The following is a 25681-nucleotide window of genomic DNA, read 5'->3' as shown; positions in this document are numbered from 1 at the left end:
GAACATCCTAGCAACCGCCTAGCAACACCATAGCAACCACCCAGAAAACCCTAGCAACCACCTAGCAACCGCCTAGCAACCACCCAGAATACCTTAACAACCGCCTAGCAACACCATAGCAACCACCCAGAACACCCTAGCAACCGCCTAGCAACCAACCAGAACACCCTAGCAACCGCCTAGCAACACCATAGCAACCACCCAGAACACCCTAGCAACCGCCTAGCAACCACCCAGAACATCCTAGCAACCGCCTAGCAACACCATAGCAACCACCCAGAATACCCTAGCAACCACCTAGCAACCGCCTAGCAACCACCCAGAATACCTTAACAACCGCCTAGCAACACCATAGCAACCACCCAGAACACCCTAGCAACCGCCTAGCAACCATAGCAACCACCCAGAACACCCTAGCAACTGCCTAGCAACCACCCAGAATACCCTAGCAACCGCCTAGCAACACCATAGTAACCACCCAGAACACCCTAGCAACCGCCTAGCAACCACCCAGAATACCCTAGCAACTGCCTAGCAACCGCCTAGCTACCACCCAGAATACCTTAGCAACACCATAGCAACCACCCAGAACACCCTAGCAACCGCCTAACAACACCCTAGCAACCGCCTAGCAACCACCCAGAACACCCTAGCAACCGCCTAGCAACACCATAGCAACCACCCAGAACACCCTAGCAACCGCCTAGCAACCACCCAGAACATCCTAGCAACCGCCTAGCAACACCATAGCAACCACCCAGAATACCCTAGCAACCACCTAGCAACCGCCTAGCAACCACCCAGAATACCTTAACAACCGCCTAGCAACACCATAGCAACCACCCAGAACACCCTAGCAACCGCCTAGCAACCAACCAGAACACCCTAGCAACCGCCTAGCAACACCATAGCAACCACCCAGAACACCCTAGCAACCGCCTAGCAACCACCCAGAACATCCTAGCAACCGCCTAGCAACACCATAGCAACCACCCAGAATACCCTAGCAACCACCTAGCAACCGCCTAGCAACCACCCAGAATACCTTAACAACCGCCTAGCAACACCATAGCAACCACCCAGAACACCCTAGCAACCGCCTAGCAACCAACCAGAACACCCTAGCAACCGCCTAGCAACACCATAGCAACCACCCAGAACACCCTAGCAATCGCCTAGCAACCACCCAGAATACCCTAGCAACCGCCTAGCAACCAACCAGAACACCATAGCAACCACCCAAAATACCCTAGCAACCGCCTAGCAACCACCCAAAAGACCCTAGCAACCACCAGAAATATCCTAGCAACCGCCTAGCAACCACTCAGAATACCCTAGCAACCGCCTAGCAAAAAACTTTCTGGTCCAAACTTTCTCAAGCCAACTTAAAGTTTGTCTCGACGAACTTTCGCATCTAGTTCTTATTATTATTCTTCTGTTAAAAACTGTTGACTCAAACTCGTCCTAGAGCTTTAACTCTACATACTCCAAACTCGGCTCAGACACTCAAACTGATCTGAAGTTAGTTGCTATATCTTTTCAGACTGATCGGACTTACGGTTTTCCTAAAAATGACGATCAAAACTCGGAAAAACTCCCAACTCCCAATTCAAATCCAGATTCAAACTCACCAACCGACGAAAATTCAAATCTAAATACCTTGAAGACTAAACCAAACTGCCGTTCTATATACTATATTAGCCAATGAGACTCATTTAAACTAATAAACTCTAAACTATAAACACTTATAAACTAATTAACTTATAAACTCATGAATTCATAAACTTATGAACTCTTAAACTCATAAATTAATAAACTCTGAACTCTTAATCTCATTTAAACTTATAAACTCTAAACTGATTTAAACTTATAAACTCAAAACTCAAGAACTCATACACTTATAAACTCATCAATGTATACACTTATAAACTCTAAACTCAGACACACACACTGAGTTTATGAGTGAGTGTGTGAGCGAGTTAGTGTGTGTGTGTGTGTGTTTGTGTGTGTGTGTTTGTGTGTGTGTGTGTGTGTGTGTGTCTATCTAACTTATTTATCTATCTGTCAAACTTCAAACTACTGTAAACTTCAAACCACTATAAACTTCTTAAGTTTAAATCTTCCAGCTCCCAAGCAACTCCATAGCAACCAAACTTGAGTACCCTAGCAACCGTTTTGCAAGACCTATATCTCTGTATCAGAACATCGTATAGAGATGAGTTTTGGCTCTTTTGACTCATGCTAGCAAACAGCACTTCCAACATGCTACACATGCTAGCAATGAATAGCTACATGCTAATAGCAATTAGTTAAGTGTTAAATCATGCCAAGATCATGCTAAGAACTCTATAAAAACTCCATAGTAACCATCTGTGACAACTACCAACCACCTAGTAACACCATATCAACCGCCCTGAATACCATAGCAACCACCCAGAACACCCTAGCAACCGCCTAGCAACCACCCAGAACACCCTAGCAACCACCCAAAATATCCTAGCAACCACCCAAAATATCCTAGCAACCACCCAAAACACCCTAGCAACCGCCTAGCAACCACCCAAAAGACCCTAGCAACCACCTAGCAACCACCCAAAATATCCTAGCAACCACCCAAAACACCCTAGCAACCGCTTAGCAACCACCCAAAAGACCCTAGCAACCACCCAAAATATCCTAGCAACCACCCAAAACACCCTAGCAACCGCCTAGCAACCACCCAAAAGACCCTAGCAACCACCCAGAACACCCTAGCAACCACCCAAAATACCCTAGCAACCACCCAAAAGACCCTAGCAACCACCCAAAACACCCTAGCAACCGCCTAGCAACCATCCAAAAGACCCTAGCAACCACCCAAAATATCCTAGCAACCACCCAAAACACCCTAGCAACCGCCTAGCAACCACCCAAAAGACCCTAGCAACCACCAAAAATATCCTAGCAACCACCAAAATACCCTAGCAACCGCCTAGCAACCACCCAAAAGACCCTAGCAACCACCTAGCAACCACCCAAAAGACCCTAGCAACCACCCAGAACACCCTAGCAACCGCCTAGCAACCACCCAGAACACCCTAGCAACCACCCAAAAGACCCTAGCAACCACCCAAAATATCCTAGCAACCACCCAAAACACCCTAGCAACCGCCTAGCAACCACCCAAAAGACCCTAGCAACCACCCAGAACACCCTAGCAACCACCCAAAAGACCCTAGCAACCACCCAAAAGACCCTAGCAACCACCCAGAACACCCTAGCAACCAACCAAAACACCCTAGCAACCACCCAAAACACCCTAGCAACCGCCTAGCAACCACCCAAAATACCCTAGCAACCACCCAAAAGACCCTAGCAACCACCCAAAACACCCTAGCAACCGCCTAGCAACCACCCAAAAGACCCTAGCAACCACCCAAAATATCCTAGCAACCACCCAAAACACCCTAGCAACCGCCTAGCAACCACCCAAAAGACCCTAGCAACCACCCAAAACATCCTAGCAACCACCCAAAACACCCTAGCAACCACCTAAAATATCCTAGCAACCGCCTAGCAACCACCCAAAAGACCCTAGCAACCACCCAAAATATCCTAGCAACTGCCTAGCAACCACCCAAAAGACCCTAGCAACCATCAGAAATATCCTAGCAACCGCCTAGCAACCACCCAGAATACCCTAGCAACCACCCAAAACAGCCTAGCAACCACCCAGAAAACCCTAGCAACCGCCTAGCAACCACCCAGAATACCCTAGCAACCACCTAGAACACCCTAGCAACCACCCAAAAGACCTTAGCAACCACCCAGGACACCCTAGCAAAAACCTAGCAACCACCCAGAACACCCTAGCAACCGCCCAAAATACCCTAGCAACACCATAGCAACCACCTATAACATCCTAGCAACCGCCTAGCAAAAAAACGTTCTGCTCCAAACTTTCTCAAGCCAACTTAAAGTTTGTCTCGACGAACTTTCGCATCTAGTTATTATTATTCTTCTGACCCTAAAAAAATCTATATCAAACTCCTCCTAGAGCTTTAACTCTACATACTCCAAACTCGGCTCAGACACTCAAACTGATCTGACTCGGTATGCTATATCTTTTCAGACTGATCGGACTTACGGTTTTCCTAAAAATGACGATCAAAACTCGAAAAAACTCATTCAAAAACTCCCATTGACTTACATTGGGGAGTTCTAAAAAATTCAAACCGACAAAAATTTAAATCTAAACACCTTGAAGACTAAACCAAACTGCCGTTCTATATACTATATGAGCCATTGAGACTCATTTAAACTAATAAACTATAAACTATAAACACTTATAAACTAATTAACTTATAAACTCATGAATTCATAAACTTATGAACTCTTAAACTCATTTAAACTTATAAACTCTAAACTGATTTAAACTTATAAACTCAAAACTCAAGAACTCATACACTTATTAACTCATCAATTTATACACTTATAAACTCTAAACTCAGACACACACACTGAGTTTATGAGTGAGTGTGTGAGCGAGTTAGTGGGTGTGTGTGTGTGTGTGTGTGTCTGTGTGTTTGTGTGTTTGTTTGTGTGTGTGTGTGTGTGTGTCTAACTTATTTATCTATCTCTCAAACTTCAAACTACTGTAAACTACTGTAAACTTAAAACCACTATAAACTTCTTAAGTTTAAATCTTCCAGCTCCCAAGCAACTCCATAGCAACCAAACTCGAGTACCCTAGCAACCGTTTTGTAAGACCTATATCTCTGTATCAGAACATCGTATAGAGATGAGGTTTGGCTCTTTTGACTCGTGCTAGCAAACAGCACTTCCAACATGCTACATATGCTAGCAGTGAATAGCTACATGCTAATAGCGATTAGTTAAGTGTTAAATCATGCCAAGATCATGCTAAGAACTCTATAAAAACTCCATAGTAACCATCTGTGACAACTACCAACCACCTAGTAACACCATATCAACCGCCCTGAATACCATAGCAACCCCCCAGAACACCCTAGCAACCGCCTAGCAACCACCCAAAAGACCCTAGCAACCACCCAGAACACCGTAGCAACCACCCAAAATACCCTAGCAACCACCCAAAACACCCTAGCAACCACCTAGCAACCACCCAAAAGACCCTAGCAACCACCCAAAACACCCTAGCAACCGCCTAGCAACCACCCAAAAGACCCTAGCAACCACCCAAAATATCCTAGCAACCGCCTAGCAACCACCCAAAAGACCCTAGCAACCACCAGAAATATCCTAGCAACCGCCTAGCAACCACCCAGAATATCCTAGCAACCACCCAAAACAGCCTAGCAACAACCCAGAACACCCTAGCAACCGCCTAGCAACCACCCAAAAGACCCTAGCAACCGCCTAGCAACCACCCAGAAAACCCTAGCAACCACCCAAAAGACCCTAGCAACCACCCAAAATACCCTAGCAACCGCCTAGCAACCACCCAAAAGACCCTAGCAACATCCAAAAGACCCTAGCAACCGCCTAGCAACCACCCAAAACAGCCTAGCAACCACCCAAAATACCCTAGCAACCGCCTAGCAACCACCCAAAAGACCCTAGCAACATCCAAAAGACCCTAGCAACCGCCTAGCAACCACCCAAAACAGCCTAGCAACCACCCAGAACACCCTAGCCACCACCTAGCAACCACCCAGAATACCTTAGCAACGCCTAGCAACACCATAGCAACCACCCATAACACCCTTGCAACTGCCTAGCAACCACCCAGAACACCCTAGCAACCACCCAAAATACCTTAGCAACCGCCTAGCAACACCATAGCAACCACCCATAACACCCTAGCAACCACCTAGCAACCACCCAAAAGACTCTAGCAACCACCCAAAATATCCTAGCAACCGCCTAGCAACCACCCAAAACACCCTAGCAACCGCCTAGCAACCACCCAAAAGACCCTAGCAACCACCTAAAATATCCTAGCAACCACCCAGAACACCCTAGCAACCACCTAGCAACCGCCTAGCAACCACACAAAAGACCCTAGCAACCACCCAAAACACCCTAGCAACCACCCAAAACACCCTAGCAACCGCCTAGCAACCACCCAGAATACCTTAGCAACCGCCTAGCAACACCATAGCGACCACCCATAACATCATAACAACCGCCTAGCAAAAAACTTTCCGGTCCAAACTTTCTCAAGCCAACTTAAAGTTTGTCTCGACGAACTTTCGCATCTAGTTATTATTATTCTTCTGAGCGGAAAAAAATCTGACTCAAACTCCTCCTAGAGCTTTAACTCTACATACTCCAAACTCGGCTCGGACACTCAAACTGATCTGACCAAGTGTGCTATATCTTTTCAGACTGATCGGACTTACGGTTTTCCTAAAAATGGCGATCAAAACTCGAAAAAACTCATTCAAAAACTCCCATTGACTTACATTGGGGAGTTCTAAAAAATTCAAACCGACAAAAATTCAAATCAAAATACCTTGAAGACTAAACCAAACTGCCGTTCTATATACTATATTAGCCAATGAGACTCATTTAAACTAATGAACTCTAAACTCATACACTTATAAACTAATTAACTTATAAACTCATGAATTCATAGACTTATGAACTCTTGAACTCATAAATTAATAAACTTTGAACTCTTAAACTCATTTAAACTTATAAACTCTAAACTCATTTAAACTTATAAACTCTAAACTCATTTAAAACTTATAAACTCTAAACTCCAAAACTCTTAAACTTAAAAACTCATCAATTTATACACTTATAAACTCTAAACTCATAAACTCTGAGTGTGTGTGTGAACACACACACACACTCTAAACTCATTTAAACTTAAACTCTACACTCATTTAAACTTGCAAACTCAAAACTCGTAAACTACTTTAAACTTCAAACCACTTTAAACTTCTTAAGTTTAAAGCTTCCAGCTCCCAAGCAACTCCATAGCAACCAAACTTGAGTACCCTAGCAACCGTTTTGCAAGACCTATATCTCTGTATCAGAACATTGTATAGAGATGAGGTTTGGCTCTTTTGACTCAAAAACTCATACACTTATAAACTCATCAATTGATACACTTAAACTCTAAACTCATAAACTCTTGAGTGTGCGTGTGTGTCCGAGTGAGTGTGTGAGCGAGTTAGTGTGTGTGTGTGTGTGTGTGTGTGTGCGCGTGTGTGTGTGTGTGTGTATCTATCTAACTTCTTTATCTATCTATCTGTCATAAACTTCAAACTACTGTAAACTACTTTAAACTTCAAACCACTTTAAACTTCTTACGTTTAAAGCTCCCAGCTCCCAAGCAACTCCATAACAACCAAACTAAGGTACCCTAGCAACCGTTTTGCAAGACCTATATCTCTGTATCAGAACATCATATAGAGATGAGGTTTGGCTCTTTTGACTCATGCTAGCAAACAGCACTTCCAACATGCTACACATGCTAACAGTGAATAGCTACATGCTAATAGCGATTAGTTAACTGCTAAATCATGCCAAGATCATGCTAAGAACTCTATAAAGACTCCATAGTAACCATCTGTGACAACTACCAACCACCTAGTAACACCATATCAACCGCCCTGAATACCTTAGCAACCGCCTAGCAACACCATAGCAACCACCCAGAACACCCTAGCAACCGCCTAGCAACCACCCAGAACACCCTAGCAACCGCCTAGCAACACCATAGCAACCAGCCAGAACACCCTAGCAATCACCTAGAAAACCCCCAACAACTTTTTAACTGTAAACTACTTTAAACTACTTTAAACTGATTTAAACTTTAAACTAATTTAAACTTTAGACTAATTTAAACTTTAAACTACTTTAAACTTTAAACTACTTTAAACTTTAAACTACTTTAAACTTCAAACTAATTTAAACTTTAAACCAATTTAAACTTCAAACTACTTTAAACTCCAAACTACTTTAAACTTCTTAAAACTTTTTTGCATGTGTGTAAGTGAGTGAGTGTGTCTGAATGTGTGTGTGGATCAAGAAAGACAAAATCAAGTAATTATGCTTCAAAAATAATTTTATTTAGTTAATGCCCATTTGGATCGCACTTAGTCTGGAACCTCACCCTTAAGCAAGTCAAACTGGAATAAAAAGCTCCAGAATTACTCACTCTTGGGATCACTGGAACACACAAGCCTTCCCACCACGTCAAGGTGGCGATCCATGGAAAGGACATTCACTCTCCATCCATTCCTTATCTAACAAACAAACAAACAAACAAATAAACAAACAAACAGTCTATATGAAACATTCACTCACACATGCACACAAGAAGTAGACAATGTGAACAGTTTTGTAGTATACATTTATTTTATTAGCATTATTTTTTTCTTGAAATAAAGATGTTTTATTATTATTCTTACAGCAGTGTTGAATGTGTGATGCAGATTAGTGATGATATATTTGATGTTGCTACTCTAAAACACAATAGACCGGATCATGATAGCTGTAATACGTCTGTAGAACTCCTGCTCTGAAGTTTGAGTGTGCGCCGCTTATGAATACAGGATCTAGAAGAGTGTTATTTTCTGTTGTCCCGGTGCTGATTAACTGTGTGTATCCTTTATCTTCAAACAAATTCAGAATAGGTTTGTTGCAACGAGAAAGCTGATCTTCATTGAAGTCGCCACAGACGATTAGAGGCCTCAAATCGATTATCTCCAGAGATGTCAAGAGGGCGTTCAGGTGTGCCAAAAACTCTGCCAAATTATAACTTGGTGGTCTGTAGATTACAGCGAGAAGTGCTTGTTTGGGGGCTTCTATCTTCAAAACCAAATATTCCAAGTCAGTAACATTCTGCATGTACATCAGAGGACAGACTTGAAAGCTGTTTTTAACATAAATGGCCACTCCACCACCATTCTTGTTTGCCAAATGTGCATAGTTTGTGTAGGATGCATGCCTGTTGCGTTTGTACATGGTGTATCCATCCAGATGTAGATGAGCAGGAACAGCTGAGCCTGACAGGTGTGTTTCAGTGAGGCACAAAACATCAGCCAAGAGAAGCTCATGGTGGCATTTTAAATCCTCCATATGACACTCCAGTCCCTCTGTGTTATGATGAATGATTTTAAGAGCTGAATTCAGGTTGGAGTTCTCTACAATATTTAGGATGGGCTGGATACTGTGAAAATCCGCTCTTGGCATGTTCTCCAAGGAAGCACTTATTTCTGGATTACAGAACACTTTCTTTTCATCGAAGTCAGTAATGTGCAGTCCACTGAGTGATGTTGTTCTGCTGAGTGCAACGTATGCCATGCCTGATTCGAATATGTTCTTCAGAGATACAACAGCGCAATCAGTTGTCATTCCTTGCACTTTATGGATGGTGCATGCAAAAGCAAGCTTCATGGGAAATTGTCTTCGAATTGTTCCTTTTCTTTTCAGTGGTTCCTCTGACCTCTCAATATAGACAATGTTGTCATCTCCATCAGGTGCTTTGTTGCGATGTTTTCGTCCAGCAGTCACATTATCTAAATGAAGACCAATTAATTGAACCAATCCATCTCGGGTCTGAGCTGTTATTTTTGCCACCTTGCCAAAAGTGCCATTAACCAGTCCATCTTCTACATCAATATTTCTGGTTAGCATCACTCGTGCACCAATAGCAATCTGTAGTGTGTCAATAAGGTCACGATTGTCTCCTTTAAATGGTGCCGCTTGTCTTTTCATTTCTCCTGTTCGGGGATCTTTTTTGTAATCATGTGCATTTATGGTAATGACATTTGAAAAGCGGGAGGATATGGCTTCACTGTTGTGATTGTCTACCTCTTTATTGGTTGCATAGATGTGTAATGCATCAGCTGGACACTCTTCAGGGGAGGATCTTGTGACGGTTTCTAACATGCACCTGTCTGCATCCGTCAACTTCTCGTGCTTCTTTTTTACTCTCAGTCTGTTGAGCAGCTCAGCGTATGCAAGATCATCTCTCTGTCTCATGATCTGAGTCATAGTTATCATTTGAAAATGATCTGTCCAGAAGTCCAGCACATGGTCCTCATACACACAGAGTGGTTTTGCTCTTCCCACAGGTGGTAATTGATAATAATCTCCTACAGCTAATAAAGATAAGCCACCAAAAGGTTTCTGGTTTCCTTTAATCTGTTGCAGTCTCCAGTTTACATAGGCAAACAACTGTTTTGACACCATTGATATTTCGTCGATAATTAAAATGTGTGTATTAGAAAGGTCTGCCCTGATTTCATCCAAGCTGTTTCCCAGGCCTTGGTATGGAGGCTTCAAGCTTCTCGGGAGTTTCAGAAGACAGTGCAGTGTTTTACCAGAGATGTTAAAGGCTGCGGTTCCTGTGAATGCTGTTAAAAGAACGGTTGGCTTGGAAATGTCAGTATGCTCTCGTATGCATGGAAGCCTGCGCAAAATCTTGGTTGCTTCTGCATAAATAGATTTGATAACGTGTGATTTACCAACTCCTGCTCCCCCATTCAAAAAATACAGAAACTGTTGTGGGTTTTCACCAGAGACACATCTTTTGCACCAGTCTCGGATTGCATAAAATATGGAAGCTTGTGTTTGATTCAAGCTCTGGTACATTTTGCGAATCTGCGTTTGATTTTGTTGGGTAGCTTCCACGAGTGGCATAGCTGTGTTACTGACAGAGGTAGATGCTGTGTATTCAGGAATATCGTCCTGCTCGTTCACATCATTAGGATCAGTGGGTTCACGTTCCGATATGCTCTCCAAACGGATCAGTTCGTTTGCTGGAGCCAATGTAGTCCATGCATCTTCAACTGGACCATTCTGTTCAAAATCCTCAATTGCCTTTTCTATAGCCTCGTTATGTTTTTCATATTTCTCACGGTTTTCATTCACAATATTGCACACGCGCTGCAGTTCATCAGTTCCTGGTAGTTTTACTGAAGCGAATGCATAAAATGATTCGTATGTCTGGAATCTGGCCGACTTCAGCTGCTCATCTGAGCGATATGGCAAGTAAAGCTTTAGAAAAGTTCCATAGAATTTTTCTGGGTTTTTCTGCTGTGAAAAACGGGCAAATCTGATGACAGCAGGTTTTCCCCTCGTTCTTTTCTGTATGTGTCCCAAGTTTTTTTGAAGTGGCAAAACATTTTTACCTTTTGTCTTTCCTGCATATACAATGCGGTATTCACTTGCAAATTCAGCCATGCACATGTTCTCAAATTCAGGTCTGTTTGGTCTGGCCTTGTACTTTTCTGGCAATCCTGTCATCCACACATTCTCTATGTCATCATCCATGCTCTCCAAGCACCTCATTGGTAAACTCATCTTTACAGCGTTGTCATCAGTAGGTATGAATATGACAGCACGTGATGATGATTTTAATTTCAGACTGCATGTGCGAGCAACTGCCTCCTGAGCACTGACTTCTCTGTTCTTTGAATAGGCATTCATGACCTGCTTCATGCACTCACGCTCAGACAGGTTATCATGGCTTGAGTCTTTTATCACTTTTTTAAGATAATCACTCATCTCATGCTCAGCTTTTGAAATGTACGAGACAATATACATGATGCAGCTGTAGGGGTTCAGAATGAACTGTATGTCCATGTTTGCATCCCAGGCTCTTAACAACATTGGATTATAGCCGTTAACCCAGCAGTCCTGTGGTCGCCTCTCCATGAATATTGAACTTGATGTAGAAATAGTATCGATATGTTTCTCGTACTCTTCATAAGTCATGTTTACTTTATGAAGTAGCTGTGTAATGCTATCAAAACTCTGAGTTGAGTCATTCAGTAGATCCCACACATTCTGTAACTGTTCTTTTGCGAAACTGGCATCATTTCTTTCCTCTGCTTCATTCCCTTCATCAGACTGATCTGCAGGAGGAGGCCTGGGGCGTGATATCATTGTTCTGTTAATGGGTGGTTTAGGAAATCCAAACCGGCAGTGCTTCTTGTTCTTTCTACAGGATTTTGAGTGGTTACGACTGTGCATCTGCACTTCACTTACAATTTTATGTAGTTCTGGGTCTTTGTCTGGGTCTGGTAATTTACATGAGATGTATTTATCAATGAAATCACACACATCCTGATCTTGATCTTTTTCAAATTCTGGAGCATCTTTCACCCAAAATAAGCAGTGAATGTGCGGAGAGCCACGTAGCTGGAACTCTACTCTGTAAAAAAAGTCAATTACCTCACCGATAGGTCGAGCAGGTGAATTGATCAAATCTCTCATCAAGGCTTCAACTCGCTTTTCAAAAATTCTCATCGCTGTCACAGGGTTACTTCTGAGGATTTCACATTTTTCGGACCAGTCTAATTCAGCAAAGTTCACAGTTTCACCTTGTTGTGCTTTAATAGCAGTAATCACCTCAGGCCATCTCATCTCAGCAGCACTAAACGTACAGAAAAATGTAGGAGTGCCAAGCTGTCTCAGCATAGCAAACAGATCACGGAGAGATTTCTCCCAGTATGCTGGAGTCCCTCTTAATGGTTGCATGAATCGTGTAGCTTCCTTATTTATTATAAGCTTTTCTAACTCCTGTTTGTCCTGCAGCAGTGAGCAGTTTATTCTGCGTCCATCACGGGTCATGGGTTTTCCTTTCCGTAGTTGGATAGACATACTAGATGTGGCCATGTTTATTTCAGTTACAAACTGCGCAAAGAAGATATAGTTGGTATCTTTCGCACAACGATTGTCAATACAGAATAGTCTAGAGTTAAAGTATCTGCTGGGGGAAACATGTTTTGCTCTACCAGGCTCATCAAATGTGTTCATGCCATCTGGAAACTGCACTGGAAACGCCATAGACTCAAGTTTAGGAATTTTGAAAGTGTTTACAGGAGTGTTTCTCTCTGCTGGGGCAATGCAAAATATCCCATCATCATAAGACAACAGCTGCTGGCCGAGATCTGGGGGCTGAAGACGTGTCCAAGGCAAGGCCTCTCGATTCCTCTTCTGCATTAGTGTCATTTGCATCAGTGTGTTCATTCTCATTGCTCTGTTCCTCAGTGTTCTCACTTTGTCTACTGTTCTCAATATCCATTTCCTCATCAGGAGCATTGATGTCATTTGCACACTGTTCTTGCTCATTAAACATTTCTTCTTCAGAGAGTTCTGCATTAATGACGATATCTTTATATTCTGAATGGATATCTTTTAGCTTTCTTAAAGCAGACAAAACCTTTTGCATGTTCAAAGTCTGAAACTGATAGTGGCCTTGGTAACACAGACGTCTTTTCAGTTTCACTGTAAGCAGTTGTGATTCACTACTTGGTCTGGGTAAAGAATTCACGGTTGTTTCTACTTCAGATGCAACAGAAATCACGGCGCCTTTTATAGCTCTTTGCTGGCCTTTCGGTAGTGTAACAATCTTAGCAAAAGGAATATACTTTGCAATAACGTGTCTTTCAAGAACATTCAAATCGCAAAGTTCTGGAGGAATGGGAGCGAACTGAAGATTATTGGCTAAAGCAATGTCTGGCATCAGACCTCTCAATAGTGTATTATGGCAGCAGTGACAGATCCACTCGGTTTTCCTGTTCTCCAAGGCACATTGATCAGGGCAGTCGGAGCACACGTGAACATAGTTCCCAGTCAAGCAAACTGAAGCAACTGTCGGATTCTTCTGATAGCGCTCACGATCACATGATTTGACTTGATTTGAGAAGAGCGCCCTGGCACAGCATGTGCAGACATAAGTTGGCCCCTGTTTTATAACATTTCTGAAAACATTTAAGGCTCTTAAGACAGTCGGATCTTGTACTACATCAGGCTGGTTATTTTGTAACGTGTCTCTCTGCTGGCGCATCAGATTCATGTTTTTGTATTTGCGCTGTATGTCTTGTGCACACTGTACTGTGTGAAGTATCTTGAGTGCAGATATTTTGTTTTTAGATTTGAATAAATTATATTCTTTTTGCCTAGCCCTAAAATGTGCATCACAGTGATAACGTTGTTTAAAGATGTTCTTCCTTTTTTCATAGAAGTTAGGATCATTTTTGCATCGGTTTGTGTAATGGTCCTTTTGCCTTTGCCTAAACTTTGGATCCTTTAAATATCTATCAACAAGGTATTGCATATGCTGCTCCTTATATTTAACATTGTTCCTATAATTCCTCAATATATAATTCTTCTGTTTCTCCCTGAATTGTGCATCATTCCTGTAATTTTTAATTATATAATTCTTTTGTTTCTCCCTGAATTGTGCATCATTCCTGTAATTTTTAATTATATAATTCTTTTGTTTCTCCCTGAATTGTGCATCATTCCTGTAATTTTTAATTATATAATTCTTTTGTTTCTCCCTGAATTGTGCATCATTCCTGTAATTTTTAATTATATGATTCTTTTGTTTCTTTCTGAATTGTTCAATATTTCTGTACTTGCTAATTACATAAGCCTTTTTTCGCTCTCTGTATTCATTGATATTTTTATAATTGTTTTTCATTGCTTGTTTGTGTTCTTCTCTGTAAATCATACTATTCCAATACTTGTTCTTCATGGTTTGGTTATGTCTTTGCCTGGATTCACTGCTTCTTTTATAATCATAGACTTTACGTACAGCCTGTTTTTTGTCATTAACACCTTGCCTCTGAACCATTTCTTTGTGCCATTTTTTAGAGTAAGCCTTTCGCTTCCGAGTCTTGTTCAGTTTTTCTGTCTGCTTAATTGTCGATTGTGAATATTGGTGATTTGGAGCCGACAATGGCAATTGATCCTGTGACAGCATTCCATGAGAAAGTTCACTGAATGGTACATTTTTATTACTGTCTTGATTCTGAGTGACAGAAGTTATAACGTCCATTTTATCTTGCAAAGTCAAGTGGGCTTGATCGTTAGTTGATGTGGCTCCATTAACGGTAGTCTCATATGGTTGTTCAACCGGATCTTGGACACACTGTTGTGAGACATCAGCAGACCTGCATTGTTCTTTGTTTGACAGAGCTTCGTTCTCAAAAGAGGTGGATGGTTGCACATCTTGGACTTGAACATACAGTTGTGAAACATCAGTAGACCTGCATTGTTCTTTGTTTGACAGAGCTTCGTTTTCAAAAGAGGTGGATGGTTGTACATCATGTTCAAGCACACAGCAGTTCAGGGAGACTTCAGGACGTACACTGCTTTCAGTTATCCGGTTAATGAACGATACAGGTAGCAGATCAAATTGTTGCTGGTCTCTCAAATCGAAACACCATTGAAACAATAGCATCAGCCTCTCTATCATGTCATCTAAACGGAAGAAGGTCAACATCACGGCCGTACCTGTGCTTTCTTCCTCAGGCATTCCATATGCTGATCTGCAGTGAGAATCAAAATAACCAAACCTCCCTGAGCGATCTCTGAATACGGCGATACAGGTGCATCCACACATCAGCAATGCGTCACTCACATCAGCTCGGAGACATTGCAGAGTATTCTCAAGGTTTTCATACTCGCCTAGGGCAGGTGAATCTTTTAGGAATCCAACTCTCTGAGGATGTTTCAGGATGTTGTAGCAGGCAGAGTTGGTCTTAACTGTGCTTGGCAGCTCATCAAAGTTTAACAAATTAGCCACAAATTGTCTTTTGCTCTGCAGTGTTTTTTTGACACTAGTGTAAACTGCATCACCTTTCTGTAAAATGCGGTCTAAATCGAAACCGAGTAGCTCATTACATTCATTATGGACAGCTAAGAACATTAATGCATTGCAAGTACACTGACGGCTTCTGGAGTAAATGTTGTACCTGGAATCGCTTTGACAGTGGGATGCTGTAACAGACAGAACATAAGCATTTTCATCATTCATACCTGATACAGAGTTGGTAGCGCTACTGGTGCCACATGAAGCTTCTAGGTTTCTGCGCTGTTTCTGAGATTGACTCCTCTTTCCTTTTCTTGGCATGGTGATGTTTCAGCACTGGCAATCAAGCAAATATGTTTGAGTAATGGGTAAAAATATTGATATTTACTGTTACTTGAAAAACACACACACAAAGATAATGCCTTATATGCGATCAGATATACAGAAAAATGTAATATTTGATATATAACAAGATATATATATATATATATATATATATATATATATATATATATATATAAAAAACAGTAATACAACAGTTGATATATAACAACAGTAAATTAATTAATATGAAGTTAGGTTGATCAAAAAATGATTGTGTACTTTACAAGAGTTGATATTCCACTTTCTTGAATCTGCAGTTGTTTTTTCTCACTTGGGTTCGATAGTCAAGTTTTTCACAGTCAAGCTTTTCACAGTCAAGTCGATCTTTTTAGTCAAGTCGATCTTTTTAGTCAAGTGTTCAGAGTTTTTGGTTTTCAAAGTGTTTTTGGTTTTCAAAGCGTTTTCAGGGTAAAACTTGTGGTGGTTCTGGCTCTTTATTTTTAAAGATGCGTTAGCAAGCTTGCATGTGCGGTTTGGATTTATGCGTTTTGGTTTTTGCATTTTTGAGATTGCGTTTGGGGTGCAAGCAAGCGAAGCAGCAAGCAATGCAGCAGCATTTTTGGATAGCAGCCAGTTAGTTTTTGGTTTGAAGAGAAAGAACAGAATGGGCGAGAGGTAGAGGTTTAAGCGAGATAAAAGTTTGAGTGAAAATGGCCATAAAGGACAGGACAGTAAAGGACACACACACACACACACACGCACACACACACACACGCACGCACACACACGCACGCACACACACAAAAAACAAGTTAATTACATTCTTTACAGAAAACATTAATACACAATTGCACTTAATTAAAACATATATAATAATAATAATAATAGTAAAACAAAAATAATTTCTAAAATGATTACTTACTCTATAGAGGTGGGAAAATGTAATAAATAAATACAGATTGCAGTAATCAACATATTTTCAACACATTACTGAATTATAATTGTATGAAATTACGTGCATTTTTTGGGGTTATGATGCTACGCCATTAAATGTAAAAACAGTTCTTACATAGATGGAAATAGAGATGTCCAATCTACTGCAGGGAGAGAGAAAAAGAGACACATCTCACACAAATCAAGCTGTTCATTTAAGCTAAAAAAACCTTGTTTTTACTCAGTATATTTACATGTCCAACAAACAAATACATTTACCTTTACTCTAATTTCCACCAATGGCTAAATGTTTAAATATCACAATGTTATATATACAGTAAAGACTAAGACAGCAATGTCTATGTGGACCCTACAGGAAATGTATTGTTAATCAATATAAATATATGACTAATGATTAATATGTGGTGTGTGTTACTTGCATAGACAGCCAAAGCAGCCTCCACCCTATGGATAAATGAAAGTAAATAAACAGCTAGTGATAGTGAATAGAAATGGCTGTTCATGCGTTTGTTACGTCTCGGCTAGATTAATGCAATTCATTATTTTGCTGTATCCAAGTCTCAAATTGCTTGTCTTCAGCTAGTCCGAAACGCTGCGGCCAAACTTCTTCATAAGTGTCGTAAATTTGAACAAATCTCTCCTATTCTCAGCGAATAGACTTTAAAGGACCATGACTTTAGGGCCACAACTCTGGAACTCTAACTCTAGCGATTAGAACGGCCCCTTCTCTGTCTGCTTTCAAGTCTCTGTTTTTGGTTCTTCTGTTTTATGGTTACTCTCATTTTTTATTTATATTTTGTTATGCCTGTAATATCTACTTTTAATCTTGTTTTTCTGTAAAGCATTTTGTCAGCTGTTGTAAATGTGCTATATAAATAAAATTGAACTTGAACTATTAATGAGGTGAATGTGAATAAATGAATTACCTTAAAATGAAGGTGCTGATGGCAGTTGGCAGTGGGGACAAGGCAGTGGAGCAGACACAAAATCTAATAGATATATGAAATAAGTAATCTTGATCTAATATCCAAACATGTTATTCAAAATGTTAATTACAAAAAAGATTTTTACATGTTGTGAAATATGCTGGTATAGATTGCTATTCCATATTTATTTCATATGCAAATACTAAGAATGTGTCAGACAGTGAGCTAAAAAGATTTCTTACCGCAATGGATGCAATGAACTGTCAAGATTTCTCGTTTATACAGACATTGATTCACATAAAGGAAAAGGGAGAAACATAAGAAATTACATATGATTCACTAATATACGAGTCAGATATTACAGAGGTCTGTATGGATGGACATGTACAGAAGAACTGTCAAGTCTTACAAAATATTATTGACTAATCTGAATTTTATTGGTTTTATATTTATTTACCACAAGGTTACTAGATGGCATTAAAGGTGAATGTAATATAACATTACAATTTATGTCTACGATCTTCATGTATGCAATCAATTCTGCTGTTATACAATTTAATACAATGCTGTTATACAAAAGGCAATACAATGCTGTTATACAAAAGGCAGGTTTTTCTCATGATAAATGCAAATACTGAGAATCTGTCAAGCTGTCACTTAAATACTAGCGAATTACCTTGAAATGAAGGTGCTGATGGTAGTTGGCAGTGGCTACAAGGCAGTGGAGGAGATACGAAACCTAATGAGTAAATGCAATGAGTAATCTTGATTCCAAAAATGTTATTCAAATCTTAAGTGCTTAATAAAAGAGGTTATTACATGTTGTGAAATACGCTCATGTAGATTGCTATTCCATTGTAAATGCAAATACTGAGAATGTGACAGTCAGTTAAAAAGATTACTTACCGCAATGGATGCAATGAACTGGCAAGATTTTTACAGACATGTGTTCACATAAAAGAAAAAGGGAGAAAAATAAGAAATCACATATAATTCACTATTTTACATGTAAAATATTGCACAGGCCTGCATGGATGAACATGTACAGAAGAACTGTAAAATTTTAATTTCATTGACTAATCTGAATCATATGAATATATGTAAATTTAAAAATCGATGTACAAATTGGTATTATTTATTTACCACAAAAGTTAGATGGCCACAAAGTAAGGTGAATGTAAGAAAAAAACATGTTTCCCTTTATGTCTATGTTCTTCATCTCTGTAATCTGCCAATCATTCTGCTGTTATACAATTTATCAGTGATCAAGAGGGGGTAATGTTATAGCAAATGCTGAGAATCTGTCAGGATGTCAATCAAATTCAAATACTTACACAACAGCAACAACGACCTGTTAACACTCAAACAAAATGGGGAAATAGGTCAGATAATACACGGGTATGGATGGATGGATGGACATGCGTTCCTATTAATAAAAGTAACTTAGCGTTAGCATTATTCATAGTTTGGTAATGAATATATGCAACCGATAGGTTTAACGTTACCATAAACTTATCTCACGGCGCCCTATATTTCATATAAACAGGAACAAAAAGCCCAATGTCATACCAAAATAACGAATACTTATATCTTAAGTGAATATTTTTAACAAAACGAATCAAGTTACACGGAAGACAGAAACCGTTAGCACAATCTCCTCACGAGACACATTATTATCGTAAGTTAATGCTTAATGGAAATTAATTATTATCCATGTTTCAGCAATTATAAACAGTTATAATCAAATATGTTTAACTGCATTCAAATCGTTGACCCACACACATTTTAATTACCTCAGACAGATTTTCTTACTCACCCGACGCAAACAGCAGGCCTGGAAAAATCCAGAATGACCGCTCATCATTAGTTATGCAGCATTCAACATTTTAATTGGCCAGCCATTATATTCGTTTAAATACTAAACTCTGATACACTTATAATCATGTTTAATTAGTCAAAATACATTTAAAAGTTATTACAAGTTAAAAAAATTATTACAATAAATAAAAATAACAAGTTAAAAATATTTAATCAAAAGGCACCCGCGCACACACAGACCGCGCATGAGATGCGCGCACCCTGAGTCCATTAATAAAAAACGTAAATGTTTAATTAATACATTAAGCATCAACTAGACAAGATAGAAATTGGGGAAAAGGGTCATAGGAAATATGGTCATTCATTGTAAATTAAATGAATAACAATTGCAGGCAAAACAGATTTAATGGGGAATCATTTTAAATTCATCACAAGTTAAAAATATGAATCAAAGCGAGCTCACACACAGAGAGCAAAGCAAAGTTTTTTTAATTTTAAGTAAAATTAATTTCCAGTTAAAAATATTAATCACAATACATACAATTAATTAAGTTAAAATATTTATTACACTAAATAAAAATAATTACAAGTTAATATTTATCAAAACGCGAACACACAGACAACGCAGGAGATGCTAATAATATCATAAAATCACAAAGAATATCATATCAAAAATAATATAAATAAAATTCCTTGTCAGTTAAGATGTTAACACGCACACGCGCGCGCGTGCACACACACACACAAAGGGTGCACGCAGCAGGAGTCCCGCTTAAAAGACGTACACAGCCACAGTCTTCTTCAGTGCGCAGCTGCAGTTCTCCATCGCTTACCAGAGAAGGCGCTATTGTTCCCCTGCTGCATTATAAGGTGAGAATGAAGATATAACAAGTATTTATGTATTTGAAACACTGTGTATTTATAAATGTTAATTTACAAATAAATTAATAAATACAAATAATAAAAAAGTCAGAAAAAAGCCCTTTCCATTAGCTGACAGGAAATTTCATTTTCTGAGGTAAAACTTTACTTCATTAGAAATTTTATCAATGACTTTCAATATATAAATCGACTACATGAATAAATAAATACATTCCTGTGAAATATTAAGTAAAAAAGAGAGAAGTCCTGTCAGAGTATGAAGTTTAAAAAATGAATCCTGTCAGAGGCTGCTCTTTTTCCACTTCCTGGCAGGTACATTTTTACTTCACAAGAAATGTATTGACGCAATTAATTTATTAATTGGAAGTTGATTAACATTTCTTGTGATGTAAATATTTATTAAATAAAAAAAATCTGTTAGGAATTGGAAAAGGGGCCATCTATAGGGTTATGGCTAAGGTTGAGATCATTTTCTGAGGTAAAACTTTACTTCATTAAAATTTTTATCATTGACATTCAATAAATAAATCTAAACTATAAATAAAACAACATGAATAAATAAATTCCTGTGAAATATGAAGTAAAAAAAGATATTTACACAATATAAAGAAAACGAAAAAGATATTATGCAATAAAGTACAGTAATAGAAATATAATAGCAAATTAGTAATAATATGTTATAAGTATATATACAGGTCATGTATCATGATATTTTCATGTTTTAGAAAGTCATTGAAAATATTATGAAAGCTATAACCATACCTTTTTTTGTTGTATTATTTTTAGGATGGCAACTCCGTACAGTCAACAAGCACCGCTAAAGGTCAAGTGTGTGGGTTGCCGCAGGAGCCAAAAGGCTCTAAATTTTGTCACCAACGACAATATAATTGATGTTGGAGCCTACAAGGTGACCACACTGTCAGTCCTTACTGATGGACAGACATGGTACACCTCAGTAAAAAATGGAAGTGACCCTGAGTTTGAAGAGGGTGGGTCGTATATAATCAAAAATTTCACCCTTGTAAAACAATATGGCCGGCAGTGTATTTTTTTAAACCGGTCAAGCAGGAAATTTAAAACCTCCCAATTGGCCATAACCGAGGAGGCAGAGAAAGCTGCCAAAGAGGTCCTCTATCCTCCTTCCCCATTTGTAACCGGGGAAGAACAGGAGATCTTCTCAAGCCCTGGATACCTGAGTCTGCGGGGAAATATTGAGAAAGTGAGTGAATTTAAAAGCACAATTGAATATCTAGTACATTATCCTGGTTTACTTAACCTAGGTAAATGTAAGCTATTATAACTGTGTTTCTCAATCACAGTCCTAGGGTACCCTAACACTCTTATTTGAGATACACATGGTGAATTAACCTTGATTGGGAATAGAAAATATTCAGTGTTGGGGATACCTGGACCAGGACTGAGAAACACTCATCTGTGACACTGGGCTGTTATTTTCCAGTTGCAAGTGGCCAGGATGACTCGGGCCCAGTATCCCCTCCTGGACCTTTCTTTGAGGTCTGGAACAAAACTTCTGGAGGTAACTTTATGGAGAGAAGAGGCGTTGATGGACCTGTACGTCGGGGATAAGGTGGAGTTCAGCCACCTAAGGGCAAAAATTCGGCCCAATGGAGGAGGCAAATTTGACTCATCCAACCATACGACTGTCAAGGTAAACAAATATAAATTTCAAAGGTTATCAAAGACAAGTAAATAGTCATTAATAAAAATGCAAGCATTGAAATCTTGTGAGTCGTAATCGATACATTTTTACTGTTTATAATAATCTAATTGTAACACTAACCTTAACCCTAAGTGTGGATGTTTTTTATTTATTTTTTCGCCAGATCATAGAGCGCCGGATCCTTGAAGCAGTGCTGACAGTTATCGGAGTGTCCGTGGATGATAATATGCTCATCCTGTTGGACAGTGAACTAGAGGACTATGCTGTACCAAGCCATTTTTACCATGGCAGTATAAATGACTTGGTACAGCAGCTGCCAATTACATTAAAAGTCCAGCATATCCATCATCGTGTGCTGAAACTTGAGGCCGTGGATACAACTGAGGCCGCAAAATCCCATACAGCCGAGGATGCAGAATCCCTGGATACAGCCGAGGATGCAGGCGAAGATGCAGCCGAGGATGCAGAATCCCTGGACCTTATCGAGGCCGCAGAAGTCGCAGAATCCCTATGCTGAAAACACTGAGGCTTAAAATGTGTTTGTTATCATCATTGACTTTTATTTTGATTAGGTTTTGTTTTCTTAAGTTCTGATTGTTTTCTGTTGTTCCAAAATGTTCCAAGTACTTTACATATTATTAAAAATTGTTTGTTCGAATATCTTGTTGTGTGCTTCTTTGCATTTAAGCCATTACATTACAGTTTGTTTGTTTTTATGGGGTTTTAGATTTTCAATTTGAATAATATTGCGTAAATTACGAAAAATGTAAAATGAGCTGTTCTCTGATTGTTTCAGGAAAAGATTTGAAGCATCAGGAATGTTGAAAACAGTGCCATCTTGTGGCAGGTCAAAAACCCAGATGTTTACAGCTCTGTTGTTTTATCAACTAAGCACAAATAAAAAGCCTGACAATGCTAAATGTTTTTGATAATATAATACATATTTATATAATAATAATAATAATGTAGTGTTTCAATAAATGAATGAATAAAATGTTTCTGGACAGTGTTGCTGTCAACGGGTAACCAGGTGAGAGACAGAGCCCACGACCGATCTAAATTATCCACATTTGTTGCCCATTTCTCAGCAACATTGCTCAAAAAGTTGCCCTGTGTATTTACCTTTAGAGTTCACGCTTTCATTACATGATTTGGTCGAGAATGAATGCCCCTAAAATTCATTCAGAGGCAAACATGCATGTATTTTTTATTTATATAATTTAACATAGATGAATTTATCTATTATCATCTCGAAGAGTAGCGTTTTTCCTCCAAAAACCAGCATGATTACAAATGTGATACTGATTTTATACAACAGTTATATAAATAATTATTTATTATTAATTAACTTACATTTTAGACACAGGCTTATCCGTTTTTGCTTATATTTCGTAAACGAAAATAACTCCAAACAAGTGACAGCACTTTAACTTCTGGGCTGCACATGGTTTCTTATTGGATGAATCATTCAGGTTTTTAGACGAATTGGTTGACGACGAATGAATCAATGACTCGACTCGCTGCTTCGTTCATGAATAAATAAGACATTTGAATGAATCCGTTTAATCTCAGTGACTCGCTCAATAAAAATGAATTGCACATTTTAAAAATGAATTGCACTTTAATTTCACATTTAAAGTACAGTTTTAATTTTTTCGAAAATAAATATTCAACGTTATATTTAAAAACAAAAGCAAGTCATTATTCACTCCAAGTGAGCATTGCAAAGATTAATTTTGATACTGAATTCATCAGCTCTATTGTGTCTTGTTACTCTAATGACTTATTAAATTGTAAGAATTTGACATAAAAGATGATGCATACATTCAGCACAGCATTCCCAGAAAGGTTGAAGCTGTTATAGCAATTTTTTTTTACTAATAACTGAAAAAAACAAACATATTTTTTGTCGATTATTGCTCTTCATATTGTTATAATGAATAGCGTCGATTAAAAGAATAGTAAACCTTTTTATGTGAGGGGGGAAATGTAATACTTGTATGACAAGAACCACTTAGGAATAAGTTAACTGCTTTTTACACATTAGAAAAAAATTACATGGCATAAAAAAATGACTATAAATCATCATCTTACTTACATAGTATCTACACTTTTCTTCGAGCGAACTGGCAGAATCCAGTCAGAGGTCATGACTGCCTGTCTAACTGACTGACTGAGGTGAACGCGGCAAAAACTCCCGCGAACCCGCAGTTTGTTTCTTCATCGTTAACTAATCTGATTGGTTATTGCATTATGAGCTCAACACAGACTTGTGTGATTGGTGGTAATGCTCAACGCTGAAAAAAAAGTATAAAAAGTAATCTTGCATGCCACGTGAGCATCTTTACCTGTAATGCGCAACACTTTCCTTTAGTTTCACATTTCAAGTTTCACATTTCAGTAAAAGTCGCTATAGATTCATTTCGACTGTGTAGGGGGATTTTTTAACCCTTTAAGTTTAAAAAGCAGGGAAATGTAGCAATTTAATTTCTTCATTTCCTTCACCTGGTTACTGTGACAACGCGCGTCCATCACCACATTAGCTGTTCTTACAATATAATTTTCTTATTATTGAATAACAGTGAACCATTGAGGCTGTAATCTATCTAACTGAAAAAAACATCATTATTGCCAATTATTGCTCTGGACATTATAATGATGAATAAAGTCGATTAAAAGAATATTACACGTTTTTTTATGTGAGGGGGAAAATGTCATTCTTGTATGACAAGAACCATTTAGGAATCAGTTTATTGCTTTTTACGCATTAGAAAAACAAGACATGTTATTTTTGTAGCATGAAAAATCAAAAGGATTATAAATTAATATCTTACTTACATCGTATCTTCACTTTTCCTCGAGCGACTGGGCAGAATCCAGTCAGAGTGTCTGACTGACTGAGGTGAACAGCACATTGCGTGAATGCGGCAAAAACTCCCGCGAACCCGCAGTTTGTTTGTTCATCGTTAACCAATCTGATTGGTTATTGCATTATAAACTCAACAGAGACTTGTGTGATTGGTGGTAATGCTCAACGCTGAAAAAAAAAAGTGTAAAAAGTAATCTTGCATGCCATGTGAGCATCTTTACCTGTAATGCGCAACACGTTCCTTTAGTTTGACATTTCACGTTTCACATTTCAGTAAAAGTCGTTATAGATTCATTTTGACTGTGTAGGGGGATTTTTTTTTTAACCCTTGAAGTTTAAGAACCTGGGAAATGTAGCAATTTAATTTCTTCATTTCCTTCATCTGGTTACTGTGACAACATGCGTCCATCACCACATTAGCTGTTCTTACAATATAATTTTCTTTTTGCTATAAAAGTTATGATGAAGATTTTAAAATATCTAAAACTAATTAAATTAAACTTTAAACTAATTTAAACTTTAAACTAATTAATTAAATTAGTGTCTGAGAGCCATTGAGACTCATTTAAACTTATAAACTCTAAACTCACACTTATAAACTAATTAACTTATAAACTCATGAATTCATAGACTTATGAACTCTTAAACTCATAAATTAATAAACTCTGAACTCTTAAACTCATTTAAACTTATAAACT

The 25681-nt window shown here is 38.8% G+C and overlaps 1 protein-coding gene across 1 annotated transcript; it reads left to right on the top strand.

The window, feature by feature from the left end:
• Window positions 1-20061: 20061 nt before the first annotated feature.
• On the top strand, window positions 20062-22731 carry LOC311082033 (uncharacterized protein). The gene is made up of 3 exons (XM_084112779.1): window positions 20062-21652; window positions 21893-22102; window positions 22278-22731. Exons 1-3 carry the CDS (start codon window positions 21221-21223, stop codon window positions 22629-22631), a joined length of 996 nt encoding a protein of 331 aa, XP_083968905.1. The 5' UTR covers window positions 20062-21220; the 3' UTR covers window positions 22632-22731.
• The last annotated feature ends 2950 nt before the right edge of the window (window positions 22732-25681 follow it).

The sequence above is a fragment of the Abramis brama genome, assembly GCF_963993115.1.
Source record: "Abramis brama genome assembly, chromosome: 4".
Lineage (NCBI taxonomy): Eukaryota > Metazoa > Chordata > Actinopteri > Cypriniformes > Leuciscidae > Abramis > Abramis brama.
The sequence above is the reverse complement of the archived record's forward strand: the minus strand, read 5'-3'. Positions and strand labels throughout refer to the sequence as shown.

Coding starts and splice junctions, on each gene's coding strand:
- LOC311082033 (XM_084112779.1), top strand. CDS start 21,221: ATGGCAACTCCGTACAGTCAACAAGCACCGCTAAAGGTCAAGTGTGTG. Junction 21,653..21,892: donor TGCGGGGAAATATTGAGAAA/GTGAGTGAATTT, acceptor GTTATTTTCCAG/TTGCAAGTGGCCAGGATGAC. Junction 22,103..22,277: donor CCAACCATACGACTGTCAAG/GTAAACAAATAT, acceptor TTTTTTCGCCAG/ATCATAGAGCGCCGGATCCT.